The following is a 17348-nucleotide window of genomic DNA, read 5'->3' on the forward strand; positions in this document are numbered from 1 at the left end:
ATCTCGATTCAGTTTTTAGAGGGGTTCAAACCTCTGTCTCCTAGGAGGAGGTGTTATACCTGCCAGGGTAGAGGAACGCTTACTGTCTGGATTGCTGCTGTTGATCTGGTGCCTTTTTCATTCTCATGCAAAAACCCTCTGTGCAGAGGGGAGAACGAGTGTACCAAGCCTAGTAGTTTAGCTCTGGATTTTAGTGCCTCCCCCAAAGAGTTTTTTCCATATTCATCCAGCAGATCTTTTTATGAATTGAATGTCCTTGAGGCATGATTTAAAAGACTGTCCTCTATCTTCACTTTAGGAGGAAAACTTATGTCTAATTTCAGTCTTTCACATTTAGACAGTTGGTGATCCAGTGTGTTACTGACAAAAACAAATACGTCTTTCTATTGTTGGCAGTTGTCAAGTAAGTTGATGCGAGCTAGTAAGATGCCATAGAAAGAAAAGCATAAAAGAGCACAAAGACTGAATGTTTCTCATTCAGAGAAAGCTGAGCCGTTTAGTGAAAAATGAACAGAAAGTCTTCCATGTCTGGGCAGCGGCTTTTTGTGGAACAAGGTGTGAAAAGAGCTTAAACTTCTCTTGTTCATTTCATACTGCTTTCGTGGCAGTACTCTTGGCTCTGGTTTACTGAAGAGTAAAAGTAATTTACAGCAGCCATCCAGTCTGTAACAACTGAAGGTTCTGCGCTGGGGTGGGGGTGGGCCAGCCTCTGACATAACACTTTAACCCAGTTACAAAACTGGGATCCAATTTGCAGTACAAATTGGACAAATGTTGTAACAATGTAATAGGATCCTTTGAAATGGATGCGTTTAGTGAATATAGGCAGGCTCTTGGCTTGTTCCCTTTCTTGGATCCAAATGCATCAGAAAGTGCTTGATTGTTTGCCTCTGTAGCCTGCTGTGAAATAGCTTAGGCTGAAGTGTCCAGTGACAGTTTACAAGTTACGAAGACAGCTTTTTGGCCATTGACCCTCCACAGGAATCTGTAAGCTTTGTTTTGTAGATGTCTCTTTATCTAGGGAAATTGCATCTAAGAGAAGAGGTGCTGGATTGCTTTGTCCCTCATTGTTAAAGATGACCTCCGAAGAATTTTTACAGCTTGATTCATACTTTTCCTTCAGGGTACCTTAAGAAAGCATGAGGTTTACTGAGATTCTTCCCCCTGCCGCGTGCTTGCACACCCCTATTTGCTTTACTTTTGGCTGTGTACCTTTTGATAGTATTTGGAAGGCTGTGGATGTTTAACACCTTAATTTAAAAAGACATGGCTCAATCATTAGGAGACTTAATTTTAAAAATCAAGGATAAAAATCCCTTATTTCAACTTACACTCCTGGATCTTTTGATGTTGCTGTTTTGTTAACTTTTTAGCTGTGGTCTTCCAACGTAGGGGCAATTCAAAAAATCTACTTAAACATACCAAATTTTTTCTTCTCTCTTCTGCTTTGCTCTATATATAATGAAGAAAGCAGCCACCCAGTTGATACCCCATGTAGTTAATTCGTGACCCAGCATGGATTAACGCCATGTCTGTGGGTGGCATTCAGCAACAGTCTAACTAATGTGATACAGCACTTAGTCCTTCTGCTTTCTGTCTTCCTCTTCCCCTTCCCACTTGCACAAACTGTATGCTCCCATTTTCCTGCCTTATATTGACATTGATATTTGCCTAATTTTGCCAGTAAGTGGGTTAGGATGCCAAACTGGCAGAAAGTGGAAGAAGAAGAAGAAGTGCTAATTTATTATTTTCAATCAGCTCACTGTGGATGAAGTCAAATGAGCACCAGTACTGGTGCTAGGGAGGGAGAGAGGGATGGCTTGGGCAAGGATATGTTCATGGTAGTGTCACCTGAGAGTAATTTAAGCTGTCATGTAATAATATCTTATTGAATGTTGTTGGTGTGACTACATCATTGGGGGGGGGGGGCTACTTGTGACAGAAGCTCTCTAGCAAAAAATAGTATGCGTACAATGTGCCAAAAAGCTGTTTTGCTTAGTATACCTTATTTTGGTCAAGGCAGCCAGAATCATCACTTTTACAGGCAAAATTTGCCTCCTTCATCCCATATTAGCTATGTTCTTGTCATGAACAATTGGCCCATAGAGAATACAGGAAGTACTTTGCCATTTGTAGCTATGCTAACAGTTCTGGCCACGCAGTTCCACCTATTTTGTTAATAAGGCTAATCTAAACAACTCTGACTTGGTAAAGCTGTTGAATCCATAGGGGGTTTATTGGCCAAATAGCTGTGCCATTTGACTGACCCTGGTGTGGATGTAGCTAAGCCACTAGTGATGCTGTTGCAGCTGTGATGGCACATAGGCATAGGTGAGACAAAATTTGTAGGCTGAGTTAGTAACTCTTATGAGGGTTTCAGGCACTCAAGGTCGTCTTTTTTAAAGATGAACAAATGTTTTGAGAAATCATATAGCCTGAAACTTTTATGGTGACCTTTGGTTCTTTTGATAACTAAGCTGTGTTGATGAGAATGAAGTAATCTTGTGAAGATTAGTTTTATCTGTACACTGCACCTGCTAGTTTAAGGATGCTTTGAAGAGGGTTAGCAAGAAAGGAACATACAGTGGATGTCATTGCCTTCCTGAACAGGAAAGCCTCTATCAGAAAGGCTGTTGACTGATGAGAGGGGGGTAGAGGGAAGGTGACATTTTCGTTCTTCTTCCAAATAGCAGCTAGAGATGGAATGAAATAGCTTTGAAGGGATGATTCAGTGCTGCTTATAGGAGGAACATACTGGGAAGAGTTGAATGCTGGAGAGACTGGTTTGCTTAGGGATCACGGGAAGCAGTCTGATCACCCTTGACTGTGCTCTCTCTCTTAAGAGAGGAGTTGCAGATCCCCTTAAGGATAGAGTTTGTAGTTAAATTCAAGTGCTTTCTTTGCTTTGCTACCATGTGGTGCTTGTTCAGCTTAGGTAAAAAACCAGTCACTTACCCTGGGGAAAGCTTGTAAACCATTCCAAGCTCTTATTGTGAGAATAGCCAGGAATATTTTACAAAGAACAGCAAAGCATCGTCATGTGGTGTTTAGTAAGTTTATTTTACTCCCCAAGCTGATGAGGAAAGAATAAGTATTTAAATGCCCTTAAATATATGTAACAGCATAGCAGCAGGGAACTACTGAAATAGTTTTGCTTTCTCCTGTTTCTGTTTTCAGAAATAAGATGGAGCCTGAAACTAGTACTGATTCTCCTTGCTGTGGGGATGACAGCTCCTGAAGTGGGGTAGGGTGAGCAGTTGACTGATAGCCGTATGGGCTCTTGTTGGTTGCATGATGGCAGCAGCAGGTAGAGCCAACAGACTAATGGAGTACTAACTGTTTGTTATGGGCTGTGTTGGGAACTTGCCCTAGTGTTAAACTGAAAAGTCCTATCTAAAAGCTGGCTTAGCCTTTAGAAGTTCTGGATTTAAAGGAAAAACAACAAAACCCAAAACCCCTGAACAAACATCAAACTCTGTAGATACTTTTCTCAGCTGATTTAAAACACAGAAGGAACTCGCTGGTTGGTCTAGATGCGGATGTCCTTACTAGATCTAAAATCATTAAGAGGAGTTTAGGTTGTATGTGGCAACTTTCTTTCTCAATGGCAGCTAACTTTAATGAAAGCTTATCGGTTGTTGCATGCTGCAAAAAAGTTAAAGGCCTTAAACTTGAGATTTATAATTTAATTGAAATATAAAGCAATCTCTCCAACAATACAAGTGTTCTATACCCTTCCAATTTTCAGTTTTAGATTTCATTAACTGCCTAATCTTAAAGACGGAATGGGGCAGTAGGCCTCTATTTACACTATTTACAGCGTTTTAACTGTGATCATCTAGCCAGATGCTGCTGGCCATGTGTAGACTTCCTGTCTTAGGAAAAAGTAATCCTCAGCTTTTGAACCCTTCAGTGAACTATGGACTTGTAGAAAACTTTCACAGAAGTTAAAGACCATCTCTCCTCTTCCCACTTGTAGTTTCAGACTGCTTTCTCTCTGCTTTCTTTCATGAACAAATAGTTTGGGCTATTAGCAGATTTCTGTTGGCAGCTCCTTTTTGCATTCAGGTACGTATTTGTTTGCTGTTGCAGTCCACTTAAAGGAGCTAAAATGTAGCAGCAATACTTTTGGACTATCCGCTAACTAACTTTGCACGCTCGTTAGGGATGAGCAGATTTCACACTGAAATGATCCTGTACAAATGATGACATGGAAACTTCTTGGCTTGTTGAGCAAATCCACCATAAATTCGAGACACAATGAATTCTACTTATGAGGAGTTCTGAAGTTCATCTGTACTGCTGAATTAAAATTAATTTGCTGCAGATGAAATGTCTTTTTTTAACCTTGGTGATTGCTTGGCAACAAGTGCTAGTCAAATAAATCTTCGAGGCCTATTTTGAGAAGTCTCTTGGCATTCTTGTATCTTCTTGTATTAGAAGAATCTTTCGCAAGCGTTTTGGCCCTGTATGAGTCCAAATGTGGTTAAGCCTTTTCTGTTGACTCCGTGTGTCTTTGTCTTTGAGCGTCACTCCCATAATGTCATAGATTTAGGTGATGTAAGGACATGCTCTTAGGCAATATGGCAGTTAGGGCAGTAGGCAGGGGCAGCTCTATTGCGTCAAGCTGGTAGAAGGAAAAACCAGTAAAACTTGCTGGTTTAATGGCTAATGCAAATTGAACAATCTGTGGACTTAACTGTCACATATCTGTTTGAAATGTTGTAAACGAGCATATGTGGAATATCGGATGGGGTGCGTGTGTGTTTGTGACTGTTTACAAACAGCTGCTTTGCTAACTGGGCCTTTTCTTGGCTTTAGCTACAGCTTCAATTTGGATACAATGTACTGTACTGAAATGAGGATGGTAAGATAAAAATATAAAATGAGGACCTGATATTGGCAAAGTTCTGCATCTTTTATTGGGTACTAAGATTCTAATCTAATTATGCGCTCCGACAAGTTAAAACCTATTGGGTGGGTTATCTTATTGTTGCTTGTTAGTCATATTTAAGTGCTTAGATGCTACAATAATAGAATGATAGGAAGTGTTTAGTACAAATGAATAAATTCTCATTCAAAGTGATTCTGCAGTCTCACTTGAGTGCTAACTCATTCTGATTGTTTCTGCCATTCTGGTTATTCTGTCTCCCAAGAAAACAGGTATCAAAGTGTCTCTTGGCTGAATATTGAAGTGACCATCACACAGTGATGTGCAGGAGAAATTGACAACCAATAATACTCTTGGATGAGGGCTCAGATTGATAGGTTGCCATCAGTTATTTTTCTGGAAGTTTAATTGTTAACGTTTTGAGTTAAATTTACCCCAAATCCTTTTTGCAGTGTTATAAGTGCAAAATTTAGTTACTCTTCTGAGAAGATAACATGACTTATGGTTTTCTCGGGGAATTATGTATTTCTGATTGCTGTGACAGAAGGCATAGCATTTAAATCTGGTCTAGTTTCCCTTAGCAATGGGTCTGTGCCTTTATTTCTAACAGTACTTTGCACGTGTTTAAGCAAGGGAAACAGCACAACCATTGTGTGTACTACTGCCCTCTTCGCAACCTGTCTGAAGTTAGTTTCTTGAGCTCTCTTTGCTTACTACTACCCATGCAGCTGTACCAGTGCCTAATGTTTTAGTGAAATCTAGCCCAGTCAATTTGAAATGAGTCTTGTACCCACAAAAAATTGATGAAGGTTGTAGAATGCCTATGATAAACAGTTTACTTTTTAATGGTGTTAGCATAGTATTTGCAACCTTGTAAAATACCCTTGTGCTTTTGTGAATTTATTGTTGTACTGGAGCTTGCTTTCACCTTTCAAAGACAGATGTTTAACCTGTGTTAGGATACAAAAGCGTTAGTGGTCATGAGATGAGGATTCATTGTCCGGCAATGTAAAAGTCTGTCCAAACTCCCACAGGACCATCTGTATAAATATAAAGGCAATCTTAGCTATTTCTAAACAGCTAGTTCTAGGTGTTTAATAACTTTTAGACATACTTTTCTTCTAGCCAGCTCTTGTAATCTTTTTAATTCTAGTTTAGTTGCATAAACTGTTTGTCTTTCAGAGCCAACACATTATCAGCCAAACCGAAGCCACAAGAGGAAGCAAGAGTGTTTGAGAAGGCTCCCAGCATCTCATGAATGAACTAACGGAACTCGATAATGCTGGTTCTCCAGAGCCAGGTCTGCGGCTCAGGAAAGGACACATGTCTAGCACTGCAACGCACTCGGACGTTGAAGAGGACAGCTCTGAGCAGAGGCTTCTTCTAGTGGAGCCATCTCTGTCTTCTGACCAGGAAAATGTAAGTTATGATCATCTATTAAGTTTGCTACGATAAACGAGTTTTGACTTAAGTGCTTCAGGGCTTGAAATAAGTTCCAGAAACGTGAACTGAGAGCCTGCAACTGTTTCCTGCTTGTGGCTAAATAATTATAATAAAACCAGGAAATTGTCAGAAATATTCAGTTGAATGTATGGAAACTGAGGTGGCAAGACTAGGCATAAGTGTAAACTTACCAGCTTTATGTTTTATATTTCCTCCCTAAAGAAAATGGAGTTTGTACTGTGGTGCTCTTTTCTGCAGAGGCAGCATTCATATCAAGATTTTTGTGCTCTAGCTGCCAATCAGGTATAAGCGGAAGGAGAAGATACACTGGCTATAGTTTGAATATAATCTGAACCTTGGCTGGTTGCTATTCCCTTGGAGAGCAGGAGAGAAAAATCTTTTTACTAACGTTCCTATCAGAAGAATGACCATACTGGATTAGACCAAACATCATATTGCTCAATATCCTATCTCTGATAGTAGCCAATAACAGACTTGTATGAAAGGATATAAGGACAGGAAAGCATGCTGTGTTACTTCCCTAGGATCTCTCCCAGCCTTTAGCAATTGGTGGTTCAGGGATTTCCCGAGCCAGTGGCACTGTTTCTGAATTTTTACTGCATGAGCCTTTGTAAACTTCAGCAGCCCCAATATGTTGCGGGAAGGGATTCCACAGCTTAATTAGGTGTTGTATGAAGGCAATGTCCAAGCGTTGGACAAAAGTGCCCTCTGGTTGGAGGGTTTCAGAACTGTAATTAATGCTTCTGCCAGGATATATACAGATGGATATCAGCACAGTTAAGCAGAAGAGGCATTCAGCTTATACTCACCATTACCTTTATCATGGCTTAATGAGTTTACTGTATCAGCTTAGTTACAACAGCTCTGTGTTCTTAGCCAGCAGCAGAAACATCCTGATACTATATAGCATAGCCTTCAGTGCAGAAGAGGAGGGCTGTTGCTGTAATGCATTTGCCACAGGTTCTGGATGTGCACATGGACCGTTACTGTATTTCAGCTAACACAGTAACCTTTGGTAAGCTGTCTTAACTTTAGTAGTCTGAGCCCTTACTGAATATAGCTTAAAATGTCCTTGTAATGAGAAATCAAAACAGGTATTCATGGCTAAGAAGCCAAGTTGCTGTAAGTTGTACACAGCTATGAACTTCTACAGGACATTCTCAGCATCATAATAGTAGGAAATGCAAACAATCTCTTTCTCTGTGTTATGTGGAAAGTCACAATGTGTGTGTATAACTTGTGCAAAGTGTTAGTGGCTGAATCTGCTAAGGTCAGATAAAAGTTTGAGTTGCGCTAGCAGATTGTCAGATTAAATGTACGTATGTTAAAGCTATGTGTTTGGTGTCATCTATTTTAAAGGACTTTCTCTGCCCTATGTGGCTTCCTGTTTTCCTGACCTTTTCTTTCTTTTTCTTTTCAGCCTAATCTTTATTCCTGTATCCTCTGTATGCTTTCTTGTTTTTACACTGTGGTATTATCAGTTTTTCTCCTCTTAGGAAATTGGATGCTTGATGCTTCAGATGGAGCGTCCCAAAACTCTACTGTCAATCATACTAATGTTCGCTTGCCAAATGGCCTTTATTTAGAATATTGCACTGTGTCGCAAAATAATCTGGAAAACACATTATGCTATTTGTCTTGTATGAGTCTGAGCACAGCTGTTAGTCAAATACATTGACGTGCGAGCTAGGATTTACATTTTGCTCTACTGTATATTATGGCTATGTGAAACAGTCTTGGTAGAAATGACTTACTAGTTCAAAAGCACGATTTTCTTCTGGTCTTGAAGAGGCTCTTGTTAGATAACAGTAATGCAAGGTTATTGCTGTTCTGTAGTTGGCAATAGTACCTAGGCATAGAGGCCAAATAGAGGCCTCTATAAAGGGACTTAGGTGATGCCCTCTATATTAGTATTTTATTAGTCAAATGCAACCACTTAGAAGCAAAAAGTAACAACCCAGGAATTAATATGTTGAAGCACAGTGGATAAGAGCTGTATAATATCTTCATCAGAATGTCCGTGATAGTCTAATAAGCTTTTAGATGCTTCTGTTTATGATGAGCTGATGCTGTTCACTTTCTTGAATATCATCATGTAGAAGTATCCTAATAGGTATGATACTTGCATAAAATTTATTAGACTTATGACCTGAGGCATTAGTGTAAAAGCTTTTATTTTTGTCCTGTGATAAAATTGCATTATTTGCTTTTCCTGGTGCCAGCACACAAATATATGATCATACCTGTTTGTTTATATCCTTGCATCTTTTTAAGAATATATCTCATCTGCCCCATGAGATTTCCTTCATGAGATTCCTTTTCCTCTGCCTACTTGTGTATTGACTTTCTACTCCACTCGTAGGAGGAACCTGCCCGATCCTCTTCCCACCACAAAAATCAGGCAGGTTGCATAATCTTTTCTTCCTTTCTACAGCTTTAATTTTCTTCCTTTCTCTGGGTTACATGTGCTATGTGTATGTGCTGGCAAAGCACTTCTAAGCAGGTGCTCCTTCTGTAGCATCCTGGATTGCCTGGCCTTCATGACAGCATCTTTTCTCCTTTTCTAGTATTTTAATGTTTCAGCTGCCTTTGTAATTCAGGCAGTGTGATAGGTCCTAAAGAAATCCCCCTTACTGTGGCTTTGTTAAGCTGACACAAGCAAATGCATGTGACTTTTTATAACCTCATGAATGGGCTCTTTATGCTGCCCTAAAAACCTGTGCTTGACTCTTTCCTTTTCTACTTTAATCTGTCAGTGACAGGAGGTGAACAAAAGAACCATTTTCTTTGCCTCTATTCCAACCATCGGACTCATGTTGTTGAATTCTTTCCTTTCTTGCAGTTGAGCTGCACTGTGCAGTTGTCTTGTGTGGCACAGATATACCCCCATGGAGCGGGGACCTATTGGTCTGAAGGGTTTGATAATCTATAGTAGGGGTTTGGGAGGAGATGTGCATTGCTCTCAAGTCATTTGAGTGGATAGAAGAAACCTTGGCAAATATTCAGGGGGGGCATTGCTTTTCAGGGTGCATGGGCTTTCACTTCAAGTGGAATTTGACCTCTAACAGACTTCTTGATAGTTGTGTGCCGTTAGAGAGGCTTTCCAGGGCATAAATAAAAAGACAGCTTGAAGGAGAAGAAGAGAAGGATTTAACAGACTTTCAGATATAGAAGTTTAAGAATAATTGGAAGGTGAGTAAATCGCTCAGAGTTCTCAGCTGGGATCATAGAACTTGCTGAAAGCCGTTTCCGTTACAGAACTGTGCATATATTATCTATATGAACTACAAAAACAGCTTCCACAAAAATGTGCGTGTAGATTTGTGGAACAGTTAACTTGTCTCTATGGTAGATGCTATTTGAATGAAAAATATTCAATTGAAGTCTTGCAGGCCAAAGCTTGACATTTAAGTCTTAAAAGTAGTCTCTCTGGAACTGACACTTGTAAATTTTGACTGTCTTTAACTTTTTTCCTTTATAGATCTACTTGCAAGCTTTTTGCCCAATTTAAAACCATTAAGCTTGATTCCATCTAGCATTTTACTAATGGTAGTTGGACTTCTGGTTAAGAACTTTACTTCTACATTTGCCTTCCTCCTGCATTGCATTATAGGTTTTGTTGGTTGAGATTGCCTTAGGAGCGGGTGTGGGAGAGGCCTGGCATAATAGAATTTAAGGTCCCACCAAAACATATTTGCTATTATTTTTAAGCAGTTTATATTCAAACTTTCTCACTCCCTAGATGTCTATATCTGCTCTTACATTCCTCTGTTTTGGCAGTTCTTGGGAAAGAATGTTATTTCTTTGAAAGCATGTGAATTGGCCTTTTTTCTTCAGGTCAAAAATCTTAATGTCTCAATTTCTCCTTCATTTGCTGTTCTAGGCACTGGAAGTAATACATATTTGTTCTCAGACTACTAATAGCTGAAGCAAGTGTTTGAGTAAAGTATCTTTCCCTATAATATACCTTTTCTTGCACAGAAAAAATCTCTGGATATACAGAACAGAATATCTGAGTACTCCTGTTCAACTTCTGTTAAACATGATGTGTCTGTGGAGATGGTTTCCAGGCTCTGCAGGCTTCAGTTGGTCGGATGCTGCCTGGTCATTCTTAACTGACAAAGATGCTAATATGCCTAGTTTATTAACAGGCTTTTAGAGCTTGAATGTCGGTAGAGGGGAGAGAGAGAGCTCAGTGACCTAGTCTACCATGAATAGACAGTCTTCAGCCCAGAAGTCTGGTAACATGGGAAAGGGCCATGTCTGTCTCTGCCCTGTCTCCTGGAAAGCTCCTGGGAATTAGCAAGAAAGTTGCATTAGGTTATGGCTTCTTGAGTTTCAGCTGGGTTTGTCTGTCTCCTTTTTAGTCTGGAAGCCCTGTGAGAGGGGACGTGTTGGTACTCTGCTGAGTTTGCTGCCTGCCAGCTGGTGCTGTAACCATTCCTTGCTGTTCTGTGTGTTGAAGCTAGGAGAGGGAGGGAGTGGTTTTGTTTAAAATTCACTGGTACAACTGTTTTTCTGGACAAAGGTTAGATTCCACAGTTCATTTCTGTTGTTCTTATGGAGATCATATCTGCCTGATTTGGGCAGTAATGGGAAGGAAGTGACAGCCTTTCAGTCAGGGTGATATAAGATTGTACCGATGGGTTAACTTGCATCTCCCTCTAACAACTCTTTTAAATTGCCTGACTCTGCTCTTATGTGAAGTTCAGCAATATACTTACTCTTTCTTCTTTCTTCTCTCTCTCTCTCTCTCTCTCTCTCTCTCTCTCTCTCTCTCTCTCTCTCTCTCTCTCTCTCTCTCTCTCTCTTTTTGTGTATGTGAGCACTTTTTTCCACAAGCCCAGAGCATTCTTGTTTTTTGTTTTCTGCTGTCAGGATTAACAATGACAGAGAAAGTGGCATGTGAAAATCTTCTGTGGATACAGATACAACTTCTACTGGCCTTTCACCAAAGAGGATGCTGATGAGCACGTGGGCACTGAGGCCTTTGGTCTTTACCAAGTACTGAACATTGACAGAAAATCAGCAGCTACTACTGCTCAGATTCAACTAACCCTTTTCATCTGAAGACTTTTGACAAGGCAGCTAGTTTTAATAAGGGTGTATTAGCAAGGTTGCTGAAGCCAAGATGCGACTTTCCTATGCTTGTTTGCTAAACAAATGTTGAATGTTAGCGCTTGTTTCTTTAATGAGTGCCAGCAAGCAGTCACCCATGACCAGTTGTGTAAAACTGTTTCCAAGTGCTGTATTAAATGGAGCGTAGCTTTTATAAGAAGGTGACCTACAAAGGAAAAATACTAAACTCCAGGAACCTAAAAGCACTTAACGTTTTGACCAATAGGCTGCAAGGGTCATTGGCACAGCACTAATAAAAGACTTCTCTTTTTCTCTCTCTCTCTCTCTCTTTTTTTTTTTTTTTGGTCCTATGACAACAAAAACAGCTTTGTGCACCTTTGTGCTTAGAGGATGGATGTAGTTAGCCTTTTGGCAACTGTGGTGTCTCTACATTTACAACCCTGTCAGATTAAGAGAAAATGTAAACTCTAAATAGCAAAGGTGTTTTAAAGTAACTTGGTACATTCAGGAGTTAAGAGAAGTCAGGGAAAGTCTTTAGGTGCTGTGCTTTTCCAGTTGATTACTTATAATCCAAAGAACATAAGCTGAAGAAATTCTGAAAGATGTGCAACAGGCTTTTAGGACAAAGTTGCATGGTGCTGCCTGCCATTCCTTTCCCTTTACAAAAGATCAGTTGGTAAAAGGTTAGCTGACAGAATGGGCACACTGGAGTTGCTGAAAAAAGCAATTTGGCTAGTTGAAAAGGATGTTACTGGGCTGTGAATAGAAAAATAGCATTTTTATATTAAAGCCTTGAACATATCTTGGCCATTTTGCAGAATGCTCTCGGGTTACTGAATCTGGCAGGCTGCCCCAAGAAACATTAAATGACTTGAATGTCATGTTAAACACTATTAATCATTCATCTGATGTGATCAAGATAAACAGAGCAAGAACTCCAAGTTCATGTCTAGACTTTATGACTTCAGTTTAATGTAGGGGATAACAGTGGCATTGTAAATGAGGCAACATGTGTTTTCTAACTTTTACTTTGAGAAGAGAATTGTATATAAGTACCGAGTTGTATAATGTCCCACGACTCAGGGTTAATAAAGACATTACTTTTTCTGAACAGTTTTGCCCATGATACAAAGATATTTTCATACTGAGGCAAAGTTCTTTCTGGACGTGGATCAAGAAGAGAATGAAGGAACATCTATCAGCAGCTGAAGGAAGCAATGAGAATTTTAAAACAGATTCAGACTGAATCATACTTTGAATATTCCCATGATAGTAGCTTTAGGGCATTAGTGACATCTTGATACCGCTTTGAGATGTGGGATTTTCTTACCTACATAGTATTAACTCCAGAAGCTATGCGCGCTGTGAGTGAGGCTCTCAAGTAACTGAGTGATGACTTTGCCCAAAAGGGAACCTTATCATGAGCGAGTTCTGCCTTTCCCTGTGTTTAGGTGACTCATATTACAGTTACTAGCATTACTACTTAACGCGTGCCCTTCTGGTTCTGCTTAAAATACCATACATACAACCAATGGAAGTTACGAAACTTCTGAAAGAGCAGTCTTGAAAGCTGCTGAAAGTTTTGAGAATACAGCAGCCTGTGGAAGCGTGTATTAGTTTAACTTTCTTTAGTCCATGCTTGCTAGGGTTCTTGGGCTCCTTTCTAGCTGGCTAACATTACAAAAAAGGAGACTAGAGATCATTTGGCATCCAGTTGATATGTACCTAATGGAAACTTGTTCTTGAAAATAACGGTCCACAGAAAGTAATCTGCAGCAGATCTCAGTAAAAACAGGAGCTGATGCTCCCTGTTTGTTTCTGTTACACTAGCTTGAGCTCCTTAAATCTCTTGGTGATCTGATTCAATTTGATTATGTAAAAGAAAGTTTAGAGAGCAAAAATGTAAGTAACTTCAGCCAGATTAGCAGGCTGGATCAGCTAATCAATCCAAGGGCCAGAGTGCCAGAAACAGTGTGACAAAAGATAGGGGTGAGGGAGACAGGACCACTTTAGGTACAGTAAGCTTTATAGGTTGCTTCATTCAAGTAGCATTTCTGTTGCAGTTTGCACATTGTAATGAACACAACGCAGGTAAAAGGATATTTTCTGGTGGCATTGCAGTCTAAAGCAATGAACAGTGGCTTGCTTGTTGCCTGTACAAGATCATAATTTTGTGCAAACTCTCAAAGCAAACTTTCTGTATATGTTTAAACTGACCTCAAGGAACTATACTTGTACCATTTGAAGTCCAAAAAACACAGCCTTCTCAGAAGTGGGCAAAGGGTTTCCGAAATCTCATTCTATTATTGTGGCTTGACTTCGGGCAAGGTTTCCCACAGTAAGTGCATTAATAAACAGTGTACCTGCTAACAGATTTGAAAGTGATTATATAGAAATTGTTAACCTTCCTGAGAAGGATAAGCTGGTGTAGTTACACAAGTGTGTTGAATTTACTAGAGCAAGTTTTACTGTATTTTTTTTTTTGTCTATCACAAGGCCTTTTGCTGTGTGATCTGATTTTTTTGGATGGCATTCAGGCAACAAATTCTTGTATTAAAGGTAAACACATTCTGTGTCTTTTGTGCCATTGCTATAAAAGAATGAGATTCTAATGTTAAAATAAACTTACTAAAACCAGAATATGTAGGGCACCATGCAATACAGAAAGGTTTCTTGCTCTTGTTTGTTCCACTGCTCTAAGTCCTGATTTTAGCACTGAGCCTTTTTTCATCTCTACCAAAGGATTCTCTGAATTTCCTGTTTAGAACAAGATCAGTCTCTGGAAGTATGTTGCCTGGAATCCTGGACAAAAAGATATAATCGAATCTGCTTTCTTTTACCTTGTCTATTGTTACTGTCACAAAAGAATCTTAAAACTTCCCAAAATAAAGTACATATACTTAAACCAGTAAAGCTACCTTCTTCCAACTATTGTCACTTGTCCCTTAAGTTTAGTGTATTTTCTGGTCTGGTTTATTCAATTCAGGACGCATCTGTTCCCTAGTTTACATATCATTAGGTATCTGTGCTGTTTGTTGGTAGCTTTCATGTTTTATGCATCTGCAAAGGTGGTAAGTTTAAAATTGGAAGGATTAAGTTTGGTGTTTCCACAGAATTAAGTATCCAGCCCCTCTAGGGTGTAAGTATATAGAGCCATGATTTCTGATTTGTATGAAAGACTAGCTCTAGGCTTTGCTGCACACGTGCAACAGAAGGATAGCAGATGATGATGATCATCTAAGTTTGCTTGTTGCAAGTGAATGAGGGTTTTCATTTCAAAATCAAATATTTCCGAATGCTCTAAGAATTTCTCAGAATTATTTATTCGAAGTTTTAGATTAAAGGGAAAAAAAAAAAGGAAGTAGTCGAGTAAATTAGACATCGCAAAAGAGCATCTGAAATGTAAGCTGAGTGGAAATCCTTTGAGCCAACAATCTGGAAAATACAGAGGCAAAAATAACTTCTGGAAGTACTTGGGTCTGGATATAGCATACTGCACTAGAAGTGGGAGTATTAGGGTTTTGTTCTGGGCTCTCACTTCTTGCACAGTCATAGGCAAGTGGAATTATTTCCTCTCTGTTTCCCCAATATTAAAATGTGATTCTACGGGTGGAATTTAGAAATTTTTGAAAACAGGTCCTAAAGCACAGGGTTGCTTATGTTAGGTTCTAGAAGTATTTTTGAATTACTGATGTAATCGACGGAAGAAGAGAGAATATGGGAATCCTAAGATAAAGGAGCTTGTCACAGTGGAATCTTTGCAACAACAGTGCGCCTTTTGAACAGAAAAGTAGTAGCTTTTTTTCTTCAGTCATTGTCTGAAGAATTTGAAGGTCAATAGACTCCTTTAGGTTTCCAAATGAAAAATGGCATTGGTGTTGCCCTCCAGCTATATATTTTCAGCTTGCAACAGGCATGGTTTACTGTTTATTTTATTTTTTTTTTTTAAATGGGATATTAGAGGAAGGAGTTGAGAGAGGACAGATGTTCCAGCATGGACTTTATTTTTCCTCCTTAGCGGGAGCTTTAGTTTTTTTTTCTTGAATGCTAATTTTGCAGCTTAATAACAGGAAGGAGATAGTAAAATCACTTCCATTTTCTGGTAGTAATCTGGACTGTATATATGATACAAATTCTTCTTATCACTGAAAGAAGCTCAGTAATGATTTGTTTGTAGGCACTTTGCCAAAATGCAAACACTTTGGATTAGCTCATAAATAGCAGTGCTTCAAGCCCTATGGTCTGTTCAAATTAAGCCTTCCCATCATTCTATAAATGGGAGTATGTGGGGAAGGGGAAGTGGTCATTTTTTGGCTTTGAGTCACTGGGCAGACTACAACGAATACAGGGTTTGATTCAGTGAAGGACCTTTTTTTTTTTTTTTTCCCTTCAGTCCACTCAGTTTTGTAAACTAATGATTACTAACTTGAACTGCCCCATTCATCTGGTCATTGTGTGATGCTGGGGGAGGGAATTCTAGGGTAGCCAAAAGACAGAGCAGTGCATCTTTTATCAGGTGCATTGGAACTTAAATACCAGCCTTTCCATAAGATAAGGTCTTGGAAACTGAAGATTTCTTTGACTGTAAGTGTGTGCAGATTGCCATAATGAGTATCTTATCCAGACCCTGCGTGAATTATAAATAATATTGAAAACTGAGAATCCTAAAATAGAGATCCGTAAGTAGAAGCAGCTAGTAAAATCGATAGTGTGGGAAATATGTCAGTGAATGTTCCTGAGTGAGAATTAAACCAAATTTGTTTTGTATGCTTTCTAGTCTAACAGGACATCCATGTATATTAGAAAGATGTTAAACCTATTAACGTATCTGTGTTGCCTGATGCCTTTCTCAGTAGAATTAATGGGATAATCTAGGTAGTGAGAGAGTATCTAATGCTGTCTTATACTGGTGTAGGATCTGCGTAAAACTGATCAATATTTATATCAGTCTGCTATAAAATATGAAGTCATTGCCCAAGCTTGCTCAGATGGTGTGGTGGCTGGAATGATAAAGGAAGGTGAGTAGGCAGTACCAATTACATGCTAAGCTTCATGTAGTCAATCAAGTTGTCTTTGTGTGGACAAATGTGAGGTCATACATAGTATACAAAGCATGTATTATATAATAGGGATGTGTAATCTCAATAAGTAAAACTGGATCCAAAACTATGATGTAAGGGGACCTCTTCAAAAACTGAAGCTACAGGGGCTACTGCAACCCTTGGATGTATAAGTAAGTATTAGCGTGTCATTCTTCCCTCTCCAGAAAAGACTGAAGAATCTAGATAGTGGACTGTAAGTTTAGGTCTCCTTTTTAAAAAAAAAAAAAAAAAAGTTTTAAGGAGCTTGTTCAGATAACTATTTCGAAACATCAATAAGTTAAGGTGTTACTCTAAGAAGGGAGCCATAACGTGGAACAAATGCATAGCAAGATCTGATTTCTGATGCAAAACTCAAACAGGATATTATTAACATGAACATTACTGTGAATTCATTAGTAAAGTATATGAAGTTATATATTAGATTCTCAGTCACTGTAAACTGAATTACCGGTAACTAATCTTAATATCAAGTTGTTAACCTTGATATGGGAATAGAAGGGAGAAAGTGTCATAGCTTGTGAAATGTGGAGGAGGCCAGTCTGCGTATGGATTGTGGGGCTTTCTTGACTTGGTCACCGGGTATGTGGCAGCTTTCTGCGTTGAGCTTGAAGAGTGCAAAAAGTTCGTTCTCTCCTTTCTTGCTTTCTCTAACTTGTTTACCTTGGAAGCTGAAGCGTTAAATGGAGTTGCTGATGGGCTATGAGCATTGTAGAAAGTAAAGGGGAAGGTAGACATGCTTTTTCTTCCCCTATCCCCTTTTTTCTAAATGGAAAGCTGGAACATATCATATGTCAATTACTTATGTGGCATTA

At 39.2% G+C, this 17348-nt stretch overlaps 1 protein-coding gene across 2 annotated transcripts in view; it reads left to right on the plus strand.

Moving 5' to 3' along the window:
* The window catches only part of ADIPOR2 (adiponectin receptor 2), a 44688-nt gene that overhangs the window by 16742 nt on the left and 10598 nt on the right, over positions 1 to 17348 (plus strand). For both annotated transcript variants that reach the window (XM_068947418.1, XM_068947428.1), the window contains one exon: positions 6074 to 6310. In XM_068947418.1, coding sequence (XP_068803519.1) covers positions 6146 to 6310 — 165 coding nt within the window. In that variant the 5' untranslated portion in view covers positions 6074 to 6145. The remainder of the gene's footprint in view (positions 1 to 6073; positions 6311 to 17348) is intronic.

Source organism: Struthio camelus, chromosome 1 (genome assembly GCF_040807025.1).
Source record: "Struthio camelus isolate bStrCam1 chromosome 1, bStrCam1.hap1, whole genome shotgun sequence".
Lineage (NCBI taxonomy): Eukaryota > Metazoa > Chordata > Aves > Struthioniformes > Struthionidae > Struthio > Struthio camelus.